This window comes from Mytilus galloprovincialis, chromosome 5 (genome assembly GCF_965363235.1).
Source record: "Mytilus galloprovincialis chromosome 5, xbMytGall1.hap1.1, whole genome shotgun sequence".
Taxonomy (NCBI): Eukaryota; Metazoa; Mollusca; class Bivalvia; order Mytilida; family Mytilidae; genus Mytilus; species Mytilus galloprovincialis.
Genome location: NC_134842.1, coordinates 45,356,531 through 45,378,861, shown reverse-complemented (window position 1 = coordinate 45,378,861; position 22,331 = coordinate 45,356,531). Strand labels below are relative to the sequence as shown.

The following is a 22,331-nucleotide window of genomic DNA, read 5'->3' as shown; positions in this document are numbered from 1 at the left end:
CACCTCTTCGGAGAGAGAAATTAGTGTTTATTAGTTTATACAATATATATACAGACGACACAAAGAATAACTTACGGAATAACTAGTTAAAATATATATTTCCTGAACAAAATGTGTTCAGAAAACATAATGTTTTATTATGCCATTTAATATAAATAATACGCCTCACCATCAATCTTCCCTCTTTTGCTTTTTTTAAGTTCAATCATCGGAAACTATATTGACTTTTGATTGGAAGTCTTACTTTCTAAATGTTTACATTATTTGATTACCCTCAACTGGATATTTGTATGGCATTTATTAATCTATTTTTTCCAAATCCATTGATCATGTATTAGCTGGGTTAATGCTTGATATATTGCATGCAATTTTTGATATGGTCGGTTTCCTGCTCATTTGCACAGTAGCGTAAGCCTCTCGTTCTTCATTTTGCCTACATAGGTTATTAAAATTACCCGCAATGATTGCTATAGGCATAGCAAGAACTAATAATCCGCACAAACTACATAAAACTCCAACTACCTTTCCTAGTGGACCAACAGGATAAACATCTCCATAACCGACAGTTGTCATGGTTACAACTGACCACCAAAACCCGACTAACATATTTGGGAACGAATCTGGTTCTCTTATTTCTGTGTAATATATCAAGTTTGCAAACATCCAACCAAAGACCAAAAATGTTATCAGAAGCAACAACAGCTCCTTGACACTGTCTTTTATTGTTATAAACAATATCCGTAGGCTACTGTATTGTTTTGCCAGTCGAAAAAATCTTAAGAGACGCAACACAGATACTACTTCACAAAAGCAAAGAAAGTAAGCCAAACGTATGTTAGTTATCAAGTCCTTATCATAGTTTTCTATTACTCCATACCGTATCCACATAATAACAAACAAGTACATATCCAAAATATTGAGCCATTCTTTCAAAAACCGTTTCTTGACGGGACATGTCAGAAAGCGAAATACTGTCTCCATTGAAAAGAAGAAATTTACTGCTAAATTCGTTCTATGAAGCCAGTTAGGCTGTTCACTTGTTGCCAAATTCATCTCTTTTGGATTGTCTGTGTTCATCCAAAATGTCAAGTTTATAAACTCAGCCTTCTTCAAAAATGTATCGGTGCCTGTGTGTTGTATTCGAATTCCCGGATGGGTTATCAAGCACGGTAAACTTGCAGAAATTAAAACTATGCTTAAATATACGAAACTGAAAACCTGAAAGAAAATACAAAAACAAAAAAACATTGAAATCACTTTTACAAAAAGATACTGTATGCTTTCTTCGAAAAATCAAAATATCATACATATTTGAATTTTTAAAAATCTAGCAATGCCCTCTTTCTATTCCAAGATTCATTTGTTACATTTACGTGTAGTTCATACGAGAAAAGTTCTGTCCTTCAAATCAGATCTCACTCAAAGCGTTGAAATTTGAATTTCTAAACAAACATGGTTTCTTTCATATGCTTCAATTTTTTTCTATTGTTATCAGTTATAATTCTAAACTTTTGAATAAACCATGAATAAACAAACTTTAGTCATGTAAAACATTGTAAAAGTCAAAGCATCATTCAAACATGTTTTGAAATAAATGCGTTTATTTCCGATGAAAACACCTTGAAGTTGAATCAATAGTAATACAAACAAAACCCATCTTTAATGACTTTACAACAGTATCGTAATCGTAATTATTTACCCATTAATAAGTCTTTTAAAAAGTGTTGTGTGCTTTGAATTTGATGACGACATTTTAATGTTCCGTAAAGAATAGCAATAAAAAAAAGAAGGTGAATAATATAAAACATGTCTGCCCGTTGATTTATATTAACGAGTGATGAAAGGGTTTTATCAATGGTCCTAGGCATGTGAGGGACTGTTTTTTTTACAATATATCTGATTGAAACTTTACAAAATAACTTACTCTTGCCCAAATAGACGAAGACGGTTCATCAAGGAACAACCATAGTCTATGACAATTTTTTCCAATGACAGAGGTTGGAGTGCATTCTGATTGGTTCTGTGTTGAAAACACTGCACGTAACACATTTGAAATGTCTTGCCTTTTCTTAAATGATGACATTGTCTTATGACAACATTCCGAAATTTCAGTTAGAGGTATTTTCCAAAATTTCAGTTCAGCTTCCCATAACCATCCACAGAGGTGTTTTGGAAGATGAATACAACCATTTCTGTAATAGTCTAAAATTGTATTGAAAAGTTCTGGGTTCCTGTCAAAATAGAATGATTTATCCTCATTGACGTAGCAGTCTGATTCAAAGGAAATTGATCCAAGAAGCGTGCTGGGATACTTTCGAAGTGTCGACATCTTTGCTGTGAATACTGTTCCACCAACGTTTAAACATATTTTGTCATCCATTGTAGCCTAAGAGAGAAAAAGTAAACCATTAGTGTTTTCTTTTAATCAACAACTTTGATAAAACCACTAAACATATGTATAATGCGTCTCGTGTAATTTTATCTAAGCAGTTGAACCCCAATATCAAAGCGATAATTATGACCAGCGACATTGTTATCTATTCCCTTCGTATTAACATGTCAACATATTTTTTTATAGTGTTGCTCAAACACTACAACAAAGTTTACCACCTACATGCATGAAACGACTTCATTTTCAGGAACAAAATTCCACGTAATTTATTTTCTGGTTGAGAGTAGTCTCATTGCCAACCTTACCACATCTCCTTTTTAAATGATAATCAAGTTGAAATTAAACATTCATCTCAAAACAAAAATTTATTTTTACAATTGCATGTTTTTGAGTGCAAAGTTATCAAAATCTAGGGGAATGGAGAAAAAATAAATGCTAACAGTTACTGAAAAAAGGATAGTAGTCCTATGGTTACGATTTAAAAAGTGACTGATACCACTCAATCAAAGTTTTGTAATCGTGAAAATAAAATGCGAACAGTTACTGAAAAAAGGGTAGTAGACCCATGATCGCGATCTGAAAACTGATTGATACCACTCAATAAATTTAAGAGTGCATTTCTTTCTAACACAAACGATGCAAACGGCTAAGCGCGCACATGTTTTGATAATTTCTCTCAAACATACGTTTGCAAAGTTTACATAAACTTTGACAAACTATGCACACGCTAGAAATGCGTCTGCAGTTTGTAGGTTGTCGTTTGTTAGTACAAACGCTACACTTCAACCTGATTAAACGAAGTATGTGTTTCTACGTTTGTAAAAAGTCTGTTTACCAACAACATGTGCCTGCATTATTGAAAGTTCAAACAGGGTTCTTAAAGACTTATTAAACGATGTATTTGTTTCTTCTTTTGTAGCGTTTAGAAAACAATAACAAACGCGACACAGCGTTTACAAAATTTTAGTTAGAAAGAAATGCAGCCTAAGTTTTGTATTTTGTGATCGGATCCACTCACTTACAATATACATGAACTGAAATGCAGTCATCATATGAAAGCTTGTTTTACAAAAAATATGCTTAAACTAATATAGCATACTTTTACACGTTCGGTTTAAAATCAATTGTCACATCCCGTATTTTTATAATCTGCCAATGCAAACTTTTGAGTCCCACTTTTACACATGTCACATAATTTTACAAACTGTCAATGTATGCTTTCGAGTCGCAACCGATTTTAAGTATTACATTCCCTTAAATAAGCTGTTTGATGATTATTGCAATTACTATTTAATTCGTCATTAATTATTTATATGGTAAATATACAAATCAAATAATATGCCGATTACCGCATTAACAATCAATAAGGTAATGCAGAAAAAATGTTTACTTAAATCCAGTTTATCTAAATCTAGAGTTGCAATAATTGGGACATGTTTTGAATAGGGAATCTACATTATATAAATGTTATTAATGATAATCATGAAGGAATTTTAAATTAAGTTTACATACATATCGTTGTACCCGTATCAAACAGGACAGGAATAACCACCAATTGGTGGATTATACATCAATTGACGTTTACGGTATAATTCACCAAATGGTGGATATAGAGATAGACCGATTGTCGTATAATGTTCTTTTCTTCAGACAAAATCTGCTTTTTTGACATATACCATCTGAAACTTTGAATGGTACTCATTGATGACATGAAGTCCATTCTGACTGCTCGTGCTGTATTTGCAGTGACTAATTCAAAAACTATTTTGCACTTCCTTTACCCACCTATTAGTTCTTTGTTTGAGCTTTCAAAACTTATTTCTATCCTTCGATTGCAAGTGTAAACTTCATTCAATTAACAACCGGAAGCTGCTACAGCTGCGGAAACACCTAAAACGTTGTTGGTGAAAAGTTGTCATCAAAAACAGTTTTATCAGAAATAAATGGGGTAAGTAATATTTCAAGTATATATTGGAGTCAGTTATCAATACATTAACTCATTTCCTTTCCTGAAAAGTAAGAGTTACAATTTAAGACATTAAAATTCCATGAGGTATTTAGGTAATTTACATTTCTAAAATTGCCCTCTCCGCTGCTCCACCATTAAGATCAAATCAAAGGGAATAGAACACGTTGATTGGACGTCAATTTTAATAATAAAAAAAAGAAACTTTTTTTACCAAAAACTTTAACTTGAAGCTGGAAAGACGACCGAACAGACGCACAGACCAAAACAAAATATTTATAGATAGAACATAAGAAAAATGAAAGCTTTAAACGAGAAGATATATGATAAGGCCATTTCAAATCAGTGTTTGACCGACAGTTACTGAATGTCCTCAAATTCTACACAATCAATTTGACCAACTCAAATAGACTCAACTCAAATATGCATGTTGCCATGTATTTAATTATTTTTTTGTAATCCAATACAGACGTTATCTCATATAAATATGCAAACATCATATAACACAGTAATAGTATATAGTAACAGTAGTAAATATCTATCACTTCCAAAAAAAAATCGGAACGCGGGTATGTTAAGGTATTTTTTTCAGGGGCAAATAACTCTTGTGATGCTCATGAATATTAATGAGTAACGTTGCGTTTCCATAGTGACGACGCTGTCCGCTTCATTTCTCTGGTCGTCAATCGCTCTTGTATTTTGATCTTTTTGTTGATAAACTATGCAGAATTAGATAATGATAATTTGTTGAAAATAAAAATAATATATCACATTATTTTACAAACTATAACTTGTATTGTATGAAAATCCTACTTGTCGATCTCGCAACGGAGGCGTGGCTTGTTTTCCTTATTTGGAAAACCGATTCAACAGGAAGCTTGAAACCCACATGTTTTGAACGGACGGAATGTTTTTGTTGCAAGAGACGAAGAATGGCCCATGTACCCAAGGATTTCAGCATACAAGCCGAATTGTACGCCATAACTTGACTATGAGTAAGTATTCTGTCGTCTTTTTGCTGTTTTCTGTAGCCGACTATCTTCATTTTGACAAAAATCTACCCTTGAAGTTGAATCTTCTCCCCCTTTTTTCCATCTGTTTTAAAAATTATCCCTGAATCAAGGATTTGCATAGTACACTATGCCTGAACTGTCTTAATTGCAAGTCCTTTGGTGGTCCACAGTGTTTATACGCAATTTAGGTGAAGTTTTAGAATACCCATGAGCATGATGAACTGTTCAGGAAATTTTTTATGCTACAGTTTCACTTGTTGATGTAAAAAAAAACTTTAAGGTGCTTTAGTCTTATCCATGGTTGGCCAGCTGACAGTCAATCTGTTTGAATTCATGAATCATGGATATAATTTGTTTTCAGAGCGAGTGATATAAGAACATGAGATTGTCAATTATAATAACAAGTTGCTGGTCTAAAAATTTTGAATCTGTAGAAGAAGAAGACACTAGACTAAATTTTCAACAAAGACCCCACCTCAATATTATCAATATGAACTGTAGTGAGCACCTTTATTATCACAGAGTTTATAACTTTGCAGACAGTGTGTAGGCAAGACCCTGCCAGATGTTCTATTAAAAGTCAGCTATATGTCATGTATGTACATGTACAAACTACACTTTTTTCAATTTCAAAGCTGCATAATGAATGCAAGGTCAGTTTTTTGACGTGATAAAACAACAAAAATTCTAGATTTTTATTCACATAAAGACTTGAAAGACTTAAGTGTAACTGTATGCTGATTGATGTTTTATTATACGACCCCAAAAAAATTTTGGGTTCGTATTATGGTATGATGTCGTCGTCTGCGTCGTCGTCGTCCGAAGACACTTTGGTTTCCGGATAATAACTTTAGTTTAAGTGAATAGATCTTAATGAAATTTTTTCAGAAGGTTCAATACCACAAAAGGAAGGTTGGGATTTATTTTGGGGATGATGGTCCGAACCGTTTAGGAATTAGGGGCCCAAAAGGGGCCAAAACAAGCATTTTTCTAGTTTCAGGATAATAACTTGTTTACCAGTATTTCAATTGCTCTGAAAGTATACTGCAATGTTTAAAATCACAAGTAGAAGGTTTGGATTCATTTAAGGGGTTATGTGGCCAAAGTGTAGGAATTAAGAGCCAAAAAGGGGCCAAAACAAGCATTTTTCTAGTTTCCAGACAATATCTTGTGTGTAATTGCATGGATCTCTCTGAAATTGTACCACAATGTACCATATAACAAAGGGGAGGCTGGGATTAAGTTTTGGGTTGATTGCCCAAAATATGTAGGAATTAAGGGCCAAAAAAGGGCCAAAAAGAAGCATGTTTCTAGTTTCCAAACAATCATGACAATAACTTGTGTTTAAGTGTATGGATCTCTCAGAAATCATACTACAAGGTTCAATATTACAAAGGAAAGCATGGGATTGAGTTTAAGGGTTATTGTTCCAAGGGGGGTTTCAATAAATTTTTGGGGGTGGGGGGATCTCAGTTTACCATTTTTTTAAGGGATTTTTTTTTCAACATTTGTCAAATTTCAAATTTTGAAAAGTTTCAATAAAAAATATTCAATTGCACAGTATTGTGCAATAGATGTGTTAGATCTTGAACCACATTAATTTTGTGGCAAAAACCTATATTATGTCAAAAATTTGATCACAATCAAAATTCAGACAGTATCAAGCTTGAATATTGTGACCAAATTTGCCCCAACTGTTCAGGGTTCGACCACTAGGGTCGTATAAAGCTGCGCCCTGCGGAGCACCTGGTTCTTAGCCTGCTGCAGGCCAGATTCTTATTTTCTAAAGAAAATTTTGCATAGTACATGTACGTATACTTATTCGTCTGTAGTGAACAAGCAAATGTAGTACTTACTAAATAGAAATTCTGAACTTTGTTTGATTTCATCGAAAATTAAATAATTGGGGTTCTTTGATATGCCGAATCTAACTGTGTATGTAGATTCTTAATTGTTGGTCCCATTTTCAAATCGGTCTACATTAAGGTCCAAAGGGTCCAAAATTAAACTTAGTTTGATTTTAACAAAAATTGAATCCTCGGGGTTTTTTGATATGCTGAATCTAAAAATGTACTTAGATTTTTGATTATTGGCCCAGTTTTCAAGTTGGTCCAATCGGGGACCAAAATAAACTTTGTTTGATTTCATTAAAAATTGAATAATTGGGGTTCTTTGATATGCCAAATCTAACTGTGTATGTAGATTCTTAATTCTTGGTCCCGTTTTCAAATTGGTCTACATTAAAGTCCAAAGGGTCCAAAATTAAACTTGGTTTGATTTTAACAAAAATTGAATCCTTGGGGTTCTTTGATATGCTGAATCTAAAAATGTACTTAGATTTTTGATTATTGGCCCAGTTTTCAAGTTGGTTCAAATCAGGATTAAAAATTATTATATTAAGTATTGTGCAATAGCAAGAAATTTTCAATTGCACAGTATTCAGCAATAGCAAGAAATCTTCAATTGCACAGTATTGTGCAATAGCAAGAAATTTTCAATTGCACAGTATTGCACAATAGAAGAAATCTTCAATTGCACAGTGTTGTGCAATAGCAAATATTTTCAATTGCACAGTATTGCGCAATAGCAAGAAATATTTAATTGCACAATATAAATGAATATTGTGCAATAGCAAGATATTTTCGAAAATTGGAGTTATCTTTCTTTGTCCAGAAAAGTAGTTGAATCAACTTAAATCATGGTTTTATACAATATACAATGTATATTCACTTTTACTACCAACTGATAAATTAAAACAATCTTTACCATTCAGTGACAAGCACTTTATTTTACATTTTAATATTTTCTGATGTATTTAAATGAGTAGTTATTGTTGCAAATTCCATTAGAAATTTGAATTGAGATCAGTTTTGGAAAAAGGGAAAGGGGGATGTGAAAAAAAAATGGGGGGAGGGATTAAATTTTTCTCATTTCAGATTTCATAAATAAAAAGAAAATTTCTTCAAACATTTTTTTGAGAGGATTAATATTCAACAGCATAGTGAATTGCTCAAAGGCAAAAAAAATATTTTAAGTCTCATTAGACCACATTCATTCTGTGTCAGAAACCTATGCTGTGTCAACTATTTAATCACAATCCAAATTTAGAGCTGAATCCAGCTTGAATGTCATGAATGTTGTGTCCATACTTGCCCCAACCGTTCAGGGTTCAACCTCTGCGGTCGTATAAAGCTGTGCCCTGCGGAGCATCTGGTTTGTCAAGCGTGTGTATCAAAACATTAATTTGATTAAAAATATTTCTTTTTATGCACTGCACTTACATTACAATTTCATGAGTAATTAGGCCAGTTTGATTTCAGATTTTTATGAAAGTTCTTGTTTCATGATGTTCATCACAATTATTTATAGGTTACTGTACAGCTTTTAACAATGAGTAAAACTCTATCATTTGCATTTATATATACACTTACATTTGTACATGAGTTATGCTACCTTTAATACACAAATTAACAAATAATGACAGACAGCAACCAAAAAAGAACCACATAAGCTTTAGCTTGAGCATGTTGAGAGACTGGCACATAAAATGTGACATAGTAAATATAAAAAAGAAGATGTGGTATGATTGCCAATGAGACAATAGTTCAGTTTTTCTGTGACATTAACATATTATATCAGATTAAGAAAGGGCATTAGATATCATATACATGTATGGGTACATACAAAATTAAGAAAATGTGGTTTCAGTGCTAATGAGACAACTCTCCCCAACATGGGCAAGCAACTAAATGACGTTAAAGTTTAAAACTAAAGCCAGTAAAGGTCAGTGTAAGGCCTACAACTATGAGCAAATTTCATACACCATAGTCATTTACAATGTATCTGAAATGCTCGTCTTGTAAATTGTACTGCCTTTAACAATTGAGGGTGTTGCAGTACAAAATTCAATAAAAAGAAACCAGAAAAATATTCAACCTTCAGAAATCCTTAGAAAATTATGTAATAATGACCAAGAACATGCAGTGGTGAATACAGGTTCAAAGTTTGAGATGCAGGTTGTTCAATAGAAGGTGGTACCTTGTACTTTTAATTATAATGTTACAGAAAGTTTCATGTACATTAACATGATTAATCACCAGCTAAATTTAGGATTTATATATTAATATTCTTGCAATATATTTAAAAGAATCTACTATAAGGTAAAAAGTGTCGGTCAACATGAGTGACTAGCTTAAGTTTACATGCATGACATGTAGATATCAATGAATACCAGCAATTGACGAAGTTCAAACTCTGTCATGTCTGTAGACAATGCAGAAAAAAAAAGAAAAAAATATATCAATAGCAAACTTAATTGGTGTAAAACACACAAAACATGCACAAGGACTCATAAAGAAATATTTAAAGAAGTTAAACATATATAAAAGCAACAATTTGGTACTAAACATGAATCCCAGTAAAAGTTGAACTTGTACAAGTATGTTCCATTAGTCTTTATTTGAACAGAAAATGTACTTTCAGTCGTGTTAAATATACAGATACATATGTACATGTATTTATCATATAAAGTATTGCCATTTCCATTATCAAAATAAGACACAGATGAGACTTCTATCATTGTCTTCGCTTATTTATTTTCTTCCGTAAAGTTCCATTACACATATTGCCTATTGTAAACCACTCAAACTATATTCATGTACAGTACTGTAAATTCAGAAATAATTGAATGCGAATAATGTGACTAGGTAAATATTGCAATAATAAGAACTTGCATTATTCAACATTTGTAACTGAAACATACACATTTATGAGGAATTATTTGAAATCACAATAAATAAACATTTTTTAGTAAAATTGAGAATGGAATTTGGGGAATATGCATGTCAATGTGACAACCCAACCAAAGAGCAGATAACAGCTAAGGCATCCATTCTTGAAAAATTGCAATAATAAATGATCATATACTGGAAAAAGTATAATAAATGCATGCAAAACTTTCAGTATTTACAGTTTTTAAAAAACTTGCTGGGTATCCTGATTTTACATGTTTTATAAACTGATTTTATTTTAAATAATGAATCATTTTTCAGTCTGCGCCAAAAACTTTTTCATCTACTAGTGCGGAAACTAAATATCAAAACTTGTCCCAATACGACTATAAAATTTTGAAAATTTTCACCAGTCCGAATCAATATTTACTAGTCTGGGGCATCGGACTAGTGGCTAACAGTGCAGACTGCATTTTTCAATAATATAAAGTTGAAAATTGATATATTATATAATATGAAATCTAATTTGGTTAGTGTTGGTTATATAATTTCTTAATAATAGTTTATCCAGATTTTTTAAAGAGGGGTCAACAAGAAACATGTAAGCAATACATGGTCACACAAAGACTTTGTCTGTTTTTATATCAAATAAGGAGATGTAGTATATATGCTTGCCATTGAGACAACTGTCCACCAATTGTAAGTTCTAATGAAATAACTATATAATTAAGCAATTACACTATAGGCAAGTACCTCCTTTGACAATGAGAAATAAAGGCAACAGTAGTATACCGCTGTTCAAAACTCATAAATCCATGGACAAAAAAACAAACTCGGGGTAACAAACTAAAACCGAGGGAAACGCATTAAATATAAGAGGAGAACAACGACACAACACTAAAATGTAACCCACACAGAAACGGACCAAGCATCAGACAAAATCCCACGAGAATAACAAATATAACATCAAAACCAAATACATGAATTTGGGATAGACAAGTACCGTGACACGTCTTATCGACATGTGAAATTACAATAAAAAATAAGAGAAAACAAACGACGAAAATTCATACTGAATAGTGTGCTAAATACGGTTTGGACATAAAAAAAATCAATTGAGAAATTTAACAGCATTATGTATAAAAAAACAAATATGTCGACAGACATGAACCAAATTAAAGCAAGCCACTGTCCCTTTAAAACTGTAAAACACCAAGACAAAATATTTTTTTTGGTCACAAAATGAAATGTGATGTTTGATATAAACACAAAATACATGATAGGTGAAAAGTAATTGTATGCGAGTACTGACTGGGACATCAATTTTGGAAATGAATATCCTTGCCTAGTAAGAATTGGAAAAACACAAAATGGAGGGAAAAAGTGAAAATAATTTTTCACGTGCAGCAAGTGAGCAACCCCCAGAAAAAAATATGTCTGTGTAGCAACAGATGATAGAAAACTTTGAAGTTGCCCCACCCTGAATAGAAATTATCTTCCATTTAAGATTAAGTTGGTTCTCTATACTTTTCAAGACTTCTGATTGAATTTGTCTTACTGATTTTCGAACATATTTTGCAACTGAATATGTCAGAACTGCTTGTTTTCTTTTATATAATATTTAATGCATACTATTAGCATAAATTTACAAATCCACATTTAATAGATTTAGGGATTTATTTAGCAAAAGATCAGTGATTTATATAGCAAGATCTAGCTATACACAAAATAAATAGTCTGACATAGTCATAAATGGGCTGGAGGAAAATAAATGGTTGATTAACAGGACGAAGGATCGTCGACAACTCATAACATACATAGGCGGATCCAGGAGGGAAGGGGGGGGGAGGTGTGGAACCCCATTTTTTTTTGACAATCAATGCATTTGAATGGGAGCATATAGTTGGAACCCCCTTTTTACTCTGGGTTGGGAACCCCTCCCCCTTTTTAAAATGGCTGGATCCGCCCCTGACATATATATAGAACTCAGATAGCCAACATATACACCATAAGACTTCTTTTCAAAGTTTAAGCGACCAAATTTGCATAGAGATTGGTATTACAAATTATTTATGAAGGTGGAACTGCACATATTTTGTCAGTCTTTTTTTCGGGAAAATTCGACATTCTACATACAGTTGAAACCTGAAAAAGTGCGTAAAACACGCACAACTTGTTTTACTATCGTCGGTTATTACAAAGGTCAAACGATTTCAACGGATATTGTCAATAAGATTAATTTATGTTGAGGTTTAAAAATGTAAATACTCCAGCATCGTCAACTGTGACAACAGAGTTGCGGTTCTTTGATGATTGTTCGGGTCGTCAGTGCGCTTGAATGACATAGACAATTTATCGAAACCATAGTTACGAAATCTAAATTCATAAAAAGCGGGTTACCAGAGACGATATTTCTCAAAAAAATCAACTGAAATGGAAAGCTGTAGTTATTACCTAATAGAAAAGTGCTGCGCGCTTAATGAATATGAAACTGTAATCAAATTAAGAACGAAATTGTGTACAAATTTAACGTTATATGCTGCCAGATAAACTAAAAATATTATTTTTATTTAATATGTTCACTTCTGGAAAATCGCGCAGCACTTTTCAGCAACGGGAAAGCACAAGGATTCGTTTAAAAAAAAAGTTTGTGGATTTTTATTCAGTGTAGTAACCCGTTTTTTGCCTATTTGGTTAAGGCATTTTACCCCTGTGGAAGTCACGTGACCTAGGCGATCATGACCAAAATTTCGGTTTACTGAATCCTTTCTGCATGCATATATAAATTCAACAACTACGATTCATGAATTGTTGTTAAAACAATTTTATTCTTGAAATATCACATTTTGCGCCTATTTATGTTTTAAAGTTCCTTAACATACCTGCGAATAAAATCAATTTTCACATATTTTTGTAATCTTTCAATGTATGCGTACGAATCCCTCTTTTATACATGTTTTATAATTGTTCTCACTTTTTCGTTAAATAAAATTAATGATGAAATCGAAAGCGATAATCGTATCTTAATTACATTTCAATTATTTCCTATTAAACTGAATTGGGAGTTTTCAGAGGTTAAGTATTAGTTTTTGAATGAACGTACAATGACGCAGATGAAACACATGATTAAAAAATAATCACAATGGATTTCAGGTATTACATTTCCTTAAATAAACTGTTTGATGATTATTACAATTACTATTTACTTCGTCATTAATTATTTATATGGTAAATATACTAATCAAATATTATGCCGATTACCGCATTAACAATAAATAAGGTAATGCAGAAATAATGTTTACTTAAATCCAGTTTGTCTCAATCTGGAATTGCAATACTTGTGACAAGTTATTTATTTAACATGAAGGAATTTTAAATTAAATTTACATAACTATCGTTGTACCTGAATTTAATATATAGCTCTTCTCGGAAGCCAGCTCGTGTGACAAAATCAGCAAAATTTATGAATGCTATATCGAGGTACAGAAACAATGTAAGAACAAAAGAGAAAATAATCTAAGTACTACTACCATATTGTTAACTTTATAGTGAACTTTGGTATATTTATTCAACTTTATACGAAAGGAAGAAACCACTACAAACATGCTTTCCATCAACTCGGCATCATCAAGTATCCCGTTGTTCATGTTGTTCAGTTAAATCATTTTACATATCTATTTCTACAGGCTCCTGACCTAGGACAGGCACATACATAAATAATGTGGCGGGGTTAAACATGTTAGCGGGATCCAAACCTTCCCCCCTAACCGCGGACAGTGGTATAACAGTACAACATAAGAACGAACTATAAAAACACCTCTAACAAACACCACCGCCATGACTAAAAATAAAACATAGCAATAGAACATAAGAGTTTTCAATTGAAGTCTATGGGAAAATTAAAAAAAAAACAATATTTTAAATGTTTAGAAAACTAATATAGCTATTACATATTATACAATCATGTCTATCAACGTGGATAGATGATCATATAATATCATTTGAAAGAATAAAAACGTTGCCGCAAATCATTGCCAAGGAATTAATACTTAAATTTCCCATTTTTGACACCTATGGTGTCCAGGTAGACCTGGATCCCGCAACGTCTAACATCATATTTCTGAAGTGATTATGGAAAGTCGTGAAAATTTAAAACAAAACATGTGATAGACTGGCAATAGGAAAATTCCATCGTCTTTATGTTATGTTAATAACTCGGCCAAACTTCGATTTTTTTTGGGGTTATTAAATTCGAAGATTTAATTGTGAAATATCCTTAACAATATTTATTAGTAGCTGTTGATGGAAACACTTATTTCATCATGTTCATGGTGGCTTTACTGAATTGTTTAGCAACAATATAATGCGTCTGTCTACTTTGTTCTTCAGTCTGATCTGCTAAAGTCCACAAACTTACTTAAATATTTACTTTTGTTCTCTGTAACACTGCTGTCCTACTACAGTACTTTATTTTTAACATGTGACCTTTTGTTGTATATGTAAAGCTTTCTGTAGTTTTTTGGCTCTCGGTTTTTGACTTCCGATAAACTTCATTAGTTTTGTGTGTGAAACAAAAGAATATATATATATACATTGTACGACCATCGTAAAAAGTCAGTTTTGATAGACAATAACCAACGAGATTACAAGCTCCTGGCTTAGGACAGGAACCTGGAAAATGTGGCACGATTGTACATATTTAGGAACGCGAAATTATTAGAAAATTTGACAACGGTACATACCAAAAAGTAAAAGAAATAACTGAAAAATGACTAATGTCTATGGCCGCGACACCAAATTTGTCTGTTACATGACAGGATTGTGATTTTGGCCCATTTCTTTCCTTTAATCCATAGAATCTTTACCAATTAAAATGTACAACAACGGAAATGTATAGTTTACATTGTATTTATAGAAGCTTGGAAAGTAAATAACAATAATATGTCAAAACTAATGAAAAAAAGTGTCACATACCTTTACACATCCGATTTAAATCAAATGTCACAGACTATTATAAAATGTCATTCTATCCTTTCAAATCTCTCCAGTTCGTTTTTTTTTATAGTGTCCGCACACTAAAACAAACTGAAATTTATTGATAATACCATCCAAAGGGACCTACTTGTAACATTTTTAATTAAATCCTAAAATAGAAAATAATGACTTCAGAATAAGTTTCCCTCCTTCAAGAGTTTTCAGTCTTAGTTCTGGGATGTATTTTTAATGACTGAGAAGAAATCCATGAAAGACAAAACAGGTAAAATGGTTTCTAGGTATTGCATTCTATAGTAGAAGTTGTTTGATGATACTGCATTTAATATTTACTTAGTCAACAATTTATCCAATGGTAAATATACAAATCAAATATTCTGGTCATTACCACATAAAAAATAAACAGTGAGGTCAACCGAATGTTGTTCTAAATAAAGAATTACAATACTTGCGACCTTCGGCGAAAAACAATTTATTTTTCTGGCGACAAGTTAAAAACATTTTTTTCTTTTAATTTTAGCATTACATAAAGTGGCAGCTGAGGGTGAGACAATTTATTTTTCAGGGTCAAAAACAATTATTTTTTTCTCTCCAAAAAACCGGAAACAAACTTTTTTTTCCAAAAAATCCATAGCCCCCCAAACCAGAAAATCAAATGGTTGTTTTCAAATATCATTGTATTGGTATTGGAAATATGACATTAGTGCAGATATTTTAAAAATCAGTTACGCTTTTAATAATTTAATAATTTTTGTTGGCTTGTATAACTTATGTATCTTATCTAAAAGAACGGGTAAATATTTCTTGCTTATATGTCAATTTTCAAATAACTGTGATTATTAATCAAACCCACATCCATTATATGTTGGATATTATTTGCTACAACGCATTATTATAAAGATCTGATATCAAAATCTTTTTCCGTCCAAAAAACTGGGTTTATTGTTTCATACAGCAATTCTCCTACTTTCTCACCAACTAAATACAAGATGTCTATGAACATATCGTTCCATGCTCCACTGGCTGTTTCAAGAGTACAATTGTTTGGTTGAATGTAATCAATGCTCTTCATTGCCAGTTTGTGTCTACAACGGTGGATGAAAGAAAGTAATATACATGGTACATTATGCGTAATCTTTTCACCACATTTGTGAGTGTAGCAAAGTTTACTAAACTACTGAAACAGTACATTCCATAATCATAATTTGTTTGTAGTGATCATAAACAATCTAAATCTTGCGAAATTAACCCATATTATGTGACGGAATGGCAAGAGGAAAATTTCCATTATCTTCAGCAGCACCGGTTACTTGTCCAGATCTCTATGCAAGATATGTGTAAGACTTTTGTTGTTAAACTCTGATAAAGCAGATTGGATGAACGCCATGCTTCTGTCGCTGTTTACTTGATGTGGTATAGATGCATTTGCACGGCCATATATCTTCTTATTTGACTTAATCTTACCACAAAAACTTTCTTATTACTCGTAATAAAGCATTTGAACTCTTAGAACACTGCATTTTTGATAACTGAGAATGCGGCATATTTCATCCAAATATATTGTTTGATTTTTAAGACTTGCCATGTGTCCTGAAACTTTGAAATCATTTTCCCCAATAGTTCATCTTTCATATCCTTTGCGAGCATACATAAACTTTCCAATTCTGTTTTAATTATTTTTTTGTTGATTATCTTTATATTTGTTGAAATAATTATGTTGTGTTTCCGTAATTAGAAGAAACAAAAACGTCTAGTCATTTTAATATCAAGTGATGATGCTTTTAGCGTATGTGGGTAATGTTTGTTTGTGTTTTTATATATAGATAAATTCCTATCTTGTTCTCTGCCTTAACTGTCCACGTATTGGATGTGCATGGCTTTCTGTTATCTTGTGTTTCGCGAAGATTAAAAGATTGTAATTTGTAACGCAATTTTGTAACTTGCATTCTTCTTCATCTCGGAAAACGCTCTCTTTTGTTGGTCTATTTTTGACTATGAATACCTTCATGACCTTGTGCCATCGAAAATTATATACAAAGTGATGTATTTGCTTTTCGAAACCATCCCATAATATATTTGCACTGAATTTACTCTTGTCGTGTCTTGTCAGCTCTCCAAGTATTGAGTTTGTACGTCACTTATTCAAGATGTGAATAATTTGTGTATCTTATCCACAAGAACATGGGAATATCTCTAGTGTCTACGTAATTTCAAAATAACTTGCGTCTAGGTAATTTTCAAATGACATGTGTACAGTAATTTTGCCAACTCACTCCTCACAATATTTTGGTTGAATATAACGAATGCACCCCACTAGCCGTTTTTGTCTACAACGGTTGATAAGAGAAAGAAATACGCATGGTACATTATTCGTTATATTTTCTCTTCCTTTGTGAGTATAGCAATGCTTACAGAACTACCGAAACAGTACATTCCAAAATCGTTATTTGTTTTAAGTGATCATTGACAATCTTGCAAAACCCATAATATGTGACAGACTGGCATGAGGAAAATGCTACCTTCTTTAGCAGCACCGGTTACGTATCTATATCTATATGCCCTGTTTCAAAATATGTAAGGTTTTGTTGTTAATCTCTGATAAAGCAGCTTGGATAAACGGCACGTATTTGTTGCTGTATACTTCATGTGGTACTGATGCATTTCTACGGCCCTATATCTTCTTATTTAACTTTTGAAATTCGATAAGCCCAAATCTTGCCACAAAACCTGCTAATTTCTCGAAGTCATATCATTTAAACTCGTGTTTGATAAGGTACATGTAGAACACTGCGTGCTTCATTCCAATATATAATGCTTGATTTTGAAATGAAGTAAACCAGTAATGTGTTGCTTAAATAATTTCTTCCAATGATATATCTTTAATACCTTTTGCCAACGTGCATAAACTTTCAAATTCTGATTTGTCTAGTCTGTTCTGGTATGTTGACTTGTTGAAATATTCGTGTTGTGATACCAAAATTTGAAGAAAAACACGTCTAATAACACCAAGGGGTGTTTTTTACTTAACTTATCCATTTACTGTTTGTTTGTCCAAATATAGATAAATTCTTACCTGGTTTTCAGCCTACTACTAGTATGTAATGTTTGTTTGTTTTTCATATTCACGTATAGATAAATGCCTACCTGGTTTTCTGCCTTAACTGTTCTTTTATTTGATGTGCATGGCTTTCATTCAACTTGTATTTTACGACGACTAAAAGTCTGTCTATTTTTGGTTATGGCTACCTTTCCTGTCGGAAAATGTAAACAGTATGAATTTGTTTTTCTAATTCCATCCGATATTATATGTTCCCTAGATCTTAGATCAAAAGAGAACTTTCGTAGTTCTTGCATTGCATAAAGACTTTATTTATCTAGACCTAATTGTTTTTCTAAATAAAATACTCATGAGTTGCTATTGGTTTAAATTCATAAGCTAAGGTCGCTTTACTGAAATGTTCACAACAAAATATTTTTTTCTGTCGGCTTATCTCTTCTGTTGATATATTATCAGAATCCTGACTGTCTATTTTGTATTATAATAGTTTGTATTTTCAGCAAAGTTTCTTCTTTTTCGCAATCCTTTTTTAAAAGATAAAGAATTAAATAAAAAAAATGTCCTTTAGTGGAATAAAAATTACGGAACTCAGAGTAAATAATCTGAAAGGAAAGTCCCTTAGCAAATGATATAATCTAATTTAAAAGCTAAAACACATAAAACTAAAGGATAACCACTGTCATATTCCTGACTATGTACAGACATAGAAAATTAGTGGATTAAAGGAGACGTTTACATCATCGACTGCAGTCTCTGTAGTTTTAAGAATTTTGATGTTCAAGGTCGACCTGTTTGAAGGCAACTAGCTTTGTCAATAAATAAACGTATCATACCCATCAGGATTAAATTTTGTAATTACGGCAGACGCACGTTTCGTCTACAATAGACTCATCAGTGACGCTCGAATTCCAAAAAAATAAAATGGCAACATAAATTACGAAGTTAAAGAGCATTGAGGACCAACATACGACAGTATAAACAACTGTCATACAAGTGGTATGTTTAGCTATGATGAAGCTGTTAAAACGTATAGCTAAACATTTTCGTCGGAGAATGCCTGTACAAAGTCAAGAATATCACAGTTGTTTACTACTCGTTTTGTTGGTGGTTAAAGTATAACGTCTGACTCTGTTAATTGCTATATATGGTCATTTTTTGGAAATACCTTTTGAATACCATATTTTTCTCTCTGAATAAGCATGCAATAGTTATAACACGTCGAACAAATACGAATCAATTAAAACAATGAATTTGCTTGAAATTTGAAATAAAACAGAAAATTCAGTTAAAGAATATACCCATGACAATTATCTGCTTTGTTGTTTTGTTCTATCCTTTAGAGGATTAATATTTTGTTTAATTATAAATCATAAAATTGATTTTATCCAAACGTTAACATAATAAGCAATAATGCAATGTTATATTACCTTGTTAATTCAAAATGTATTATTCCAGTTTTGATCATTATTAAGAAATGAAATAATCAAATTGTAACAAAATGAACAATCCTGGCTCAGGTTTAGTAATTATTTATTTATAGAAAAGTCTGGTACATGTTTATCAATCATTTATTTTTGTTACTGCAAGGAATTTTTAATTTAAAAGCCTGCAACTTGACACAAGATGCCACTTAATGGTTAGCCCATGGGAATATTTGGATTGTTATTGAAATACCATGCACTGAATAATTTAGTAATTATTTTCAGGATACGACAGATTCGTCTTGTTTCTCATTAGATTGTTACACGTCTAGAAAATTTATTGAACAGTAATGGATAACATAATAACACTAAATATTGGTGGAACTACGTTTTTGACCAGTATGTCAACTCTGAAAAAGTACCCCGAAACACGTCTTGGAAGATTAAGTACTTCATCTCCGGAATATGTTCTTGAAAAACATTTTTATTTTTTCGACCGTAGTCCGGATTTGTTTTCTCGTATTTTAGATTTTTATAGAAACGATGAGATGCATTTGCAAGCCAACTGCTGCAGTCAGTTAATACAGAAAGAGTTAGATTACTGGGAGATTCAATACAGCGATATTCCACAATGCTGTCGATCAACAATACTAAAGAAAGAAACCGATTTAAAGACATTTCAAAAACTGAAAATATCAACAGAAATTCCTTTAGCTTTCGATGGAGTTACTAAATGTGGAAATGGATTACAGCGGAAGATATGGTTATTTGTTAATGAACCATTGTCATCGACACCAGCCAAGGTTAAGACACATCTTGAAAGTATACTATTCGAATTCATTACAGCTTCGGTCAAATCACAATACACAGTCATGCTATAAGCTGTTTGAGTATTCAGATTATTTAGAGTCATTTCATTTTGATTTAACTAGGAGAAATTATACCAAAGGTATAATAATGAGCCTAATGTTCAGGAAAAACGGTCAACAAAAAAAAAAACCCAACTAAAAACAAGATAGAGAAAAACAACAGAACCCAAAACACAAAACACTAAAGATTTATCAACATGGTTCCCTGAACAATCGAAGTTTAACTCAAATATTCCGGGAGGGTACACTACTGTGAGTCATTTGTTTTTAAATGTGTCATTGGGTTTCTGTCTCATTCATGTATATTTTAGAGGATGAAAAACATGTACTTTTAAATTGTCCCTTGTATGAAGATCTAAGACATGCTCTTTTTATTGATATATTGTGTCATAATGATATGTTTTTAAACTTGTCTGATGAAGAAAAATTTATATATATGTTTAAAAATACCAATATTTGTAATATTGTTGCCAAAACCTGCAATAACATTTTAACAAGGAGAAACAGTATTTTATATCATTAACTACTGTATTTGTAGTATTTTATAAAATGAATAAGTAGTATTTGTATTTTAATAGTCTCTCATAATTCTTTTAAGAATGACACATACATGTATTTAATTGTTTTAATTATGTTTACTTTATAATTAATTTTATAATTGTATCTTGTTTTAATCATGTTGTATGTGGTGAGACTTTAATAAACTATTGAATCTGAATCTGAATCTGTATATTCTCTAAAAAAACTCCGATTAGATTGTGCAAATGGTTATGAATGCAAGTAATTGGTGTACTTTACATATATATTTTAGTAATTTATTAATGTGTAATACATATAGACTGATATAGTGTATGTTTTAAAGTTAAATATTTCAAAAGATCATTTTGAATGCGGTATAAAACACCTTAGTATATGATTCAATCCTATTTTGATTACAGTACATATGAAAATCCACAACAACCACTGGTGGTCTTTCTGAATTTGAACAAGCATACCAATTAGGATGGAGTTTAACATTTAGTGTAGATTGATTGTTAAGATTGATCGATTGATTAATCCTTAAGTTTATTTTTTTTAATTCATACATGATATTTCAAGCAATATTCCTTGTTTTTTTTTCAGTGCTACAATTTTGCGTACTGTCTGGTTGTGATCCTGTCTGTATTTATGGAACCAGTGTTCACCAGTCCATATTTTAGCATTCCCTTGGAAAGCACGAACAATGTTACTTTGATGCAGACTATTGGACTCTTGAGAGATATGAATAACTCAAAGGCTGAGAGAGCATCAAAGAATTGGTTCTGTTATTCTTAACAATTTTAATGTTAGCAATGTTTTTCGCTAACATAATATTTTTCGCCGAAATGTCCGAGTCCACAACCTTCCCGTCATCTTTTGAGGGAATATGGTGGTCTGTTATTACTATGACAACAGTTGATTATGGTGATCATTACCCAAAGTCAGTACTTGGAAAATGTGTTGGAGCATGCTGTGCCGTTTGTGGAGTTATAATAATTGCAATGCCTATTGCCATCATTGCGACAAATTTCAATACGTTTTATTCAAGAATGCAAGATATCCGCAATTTTGAAAATCGTGTTAAAAAGGTAAATCATGAGAAGCTATCCATAAGAAACAACAGTATTAAACCTCAGTCATAAGAAATAGTGACATGCTACCGGTCGTCAGTACTTGGAAAATGTGTTGGAGCATGCTGTGTCGTTTGCCTATTGCCATCAAAAGCGACAAATTTCAATACGTTTTATTCAAGAATGTAAGATATCCGATATTTTGAAAATCGTGTTAAGTCTGCAGCAGAGTATTCATTTTTAAATCGCTAAATATATGTGCAAATTTATCAACATATTTCCAGGTACTATAAATTCAGAA

The 22,331-nt window shown here is 32.0% G+C and overlaps 1 protein-coding gene and 1 long non-coding RNA gene across 2 annotated transcripts; one reads left to right on the top strand and one right to left on the bottom strand.

Moving 5' to 3' along the window:
* Window positions 1–298: 298 nt before the first annotated feature.
* Window positions 299–15,250, bottom strand: LOC143074557 (uncharacterized). The gene is made up of 3 exons (XR_012977934.1): window positions 15,076–15,250; window positions 1,925–2,386; window positions 299–1,218 (listed from the first exon to the last, which is right to left on the bottom strand). It is a non-coding gene; the product is annotated as an uncharacterized LOC143074557 (long non-coding RNA).
* Window positions 15,251–19,912: 4,662 nt separating this feature from the next.
* On the top strand, window positions 19,913–21,031 carry LOC143074556 (potassium voltage-gated channel protein Shaw-like). Its single transcript, XM_076249954.1, has one exon. It carries the CDS (start codon window positions 19,923–19,925, stop codon window positions 20,451–20,453), a length of 531 nt encoding a protein of 176 aa, XP_076106069.1. The 5' UTR covers window positions 19,913–19,922; the 3' UTR covers window positions 20,454–21,031.
* The last annotated feature ends 1,300 nt before the right edge of the window (window positions 21,032–22,331 follow it).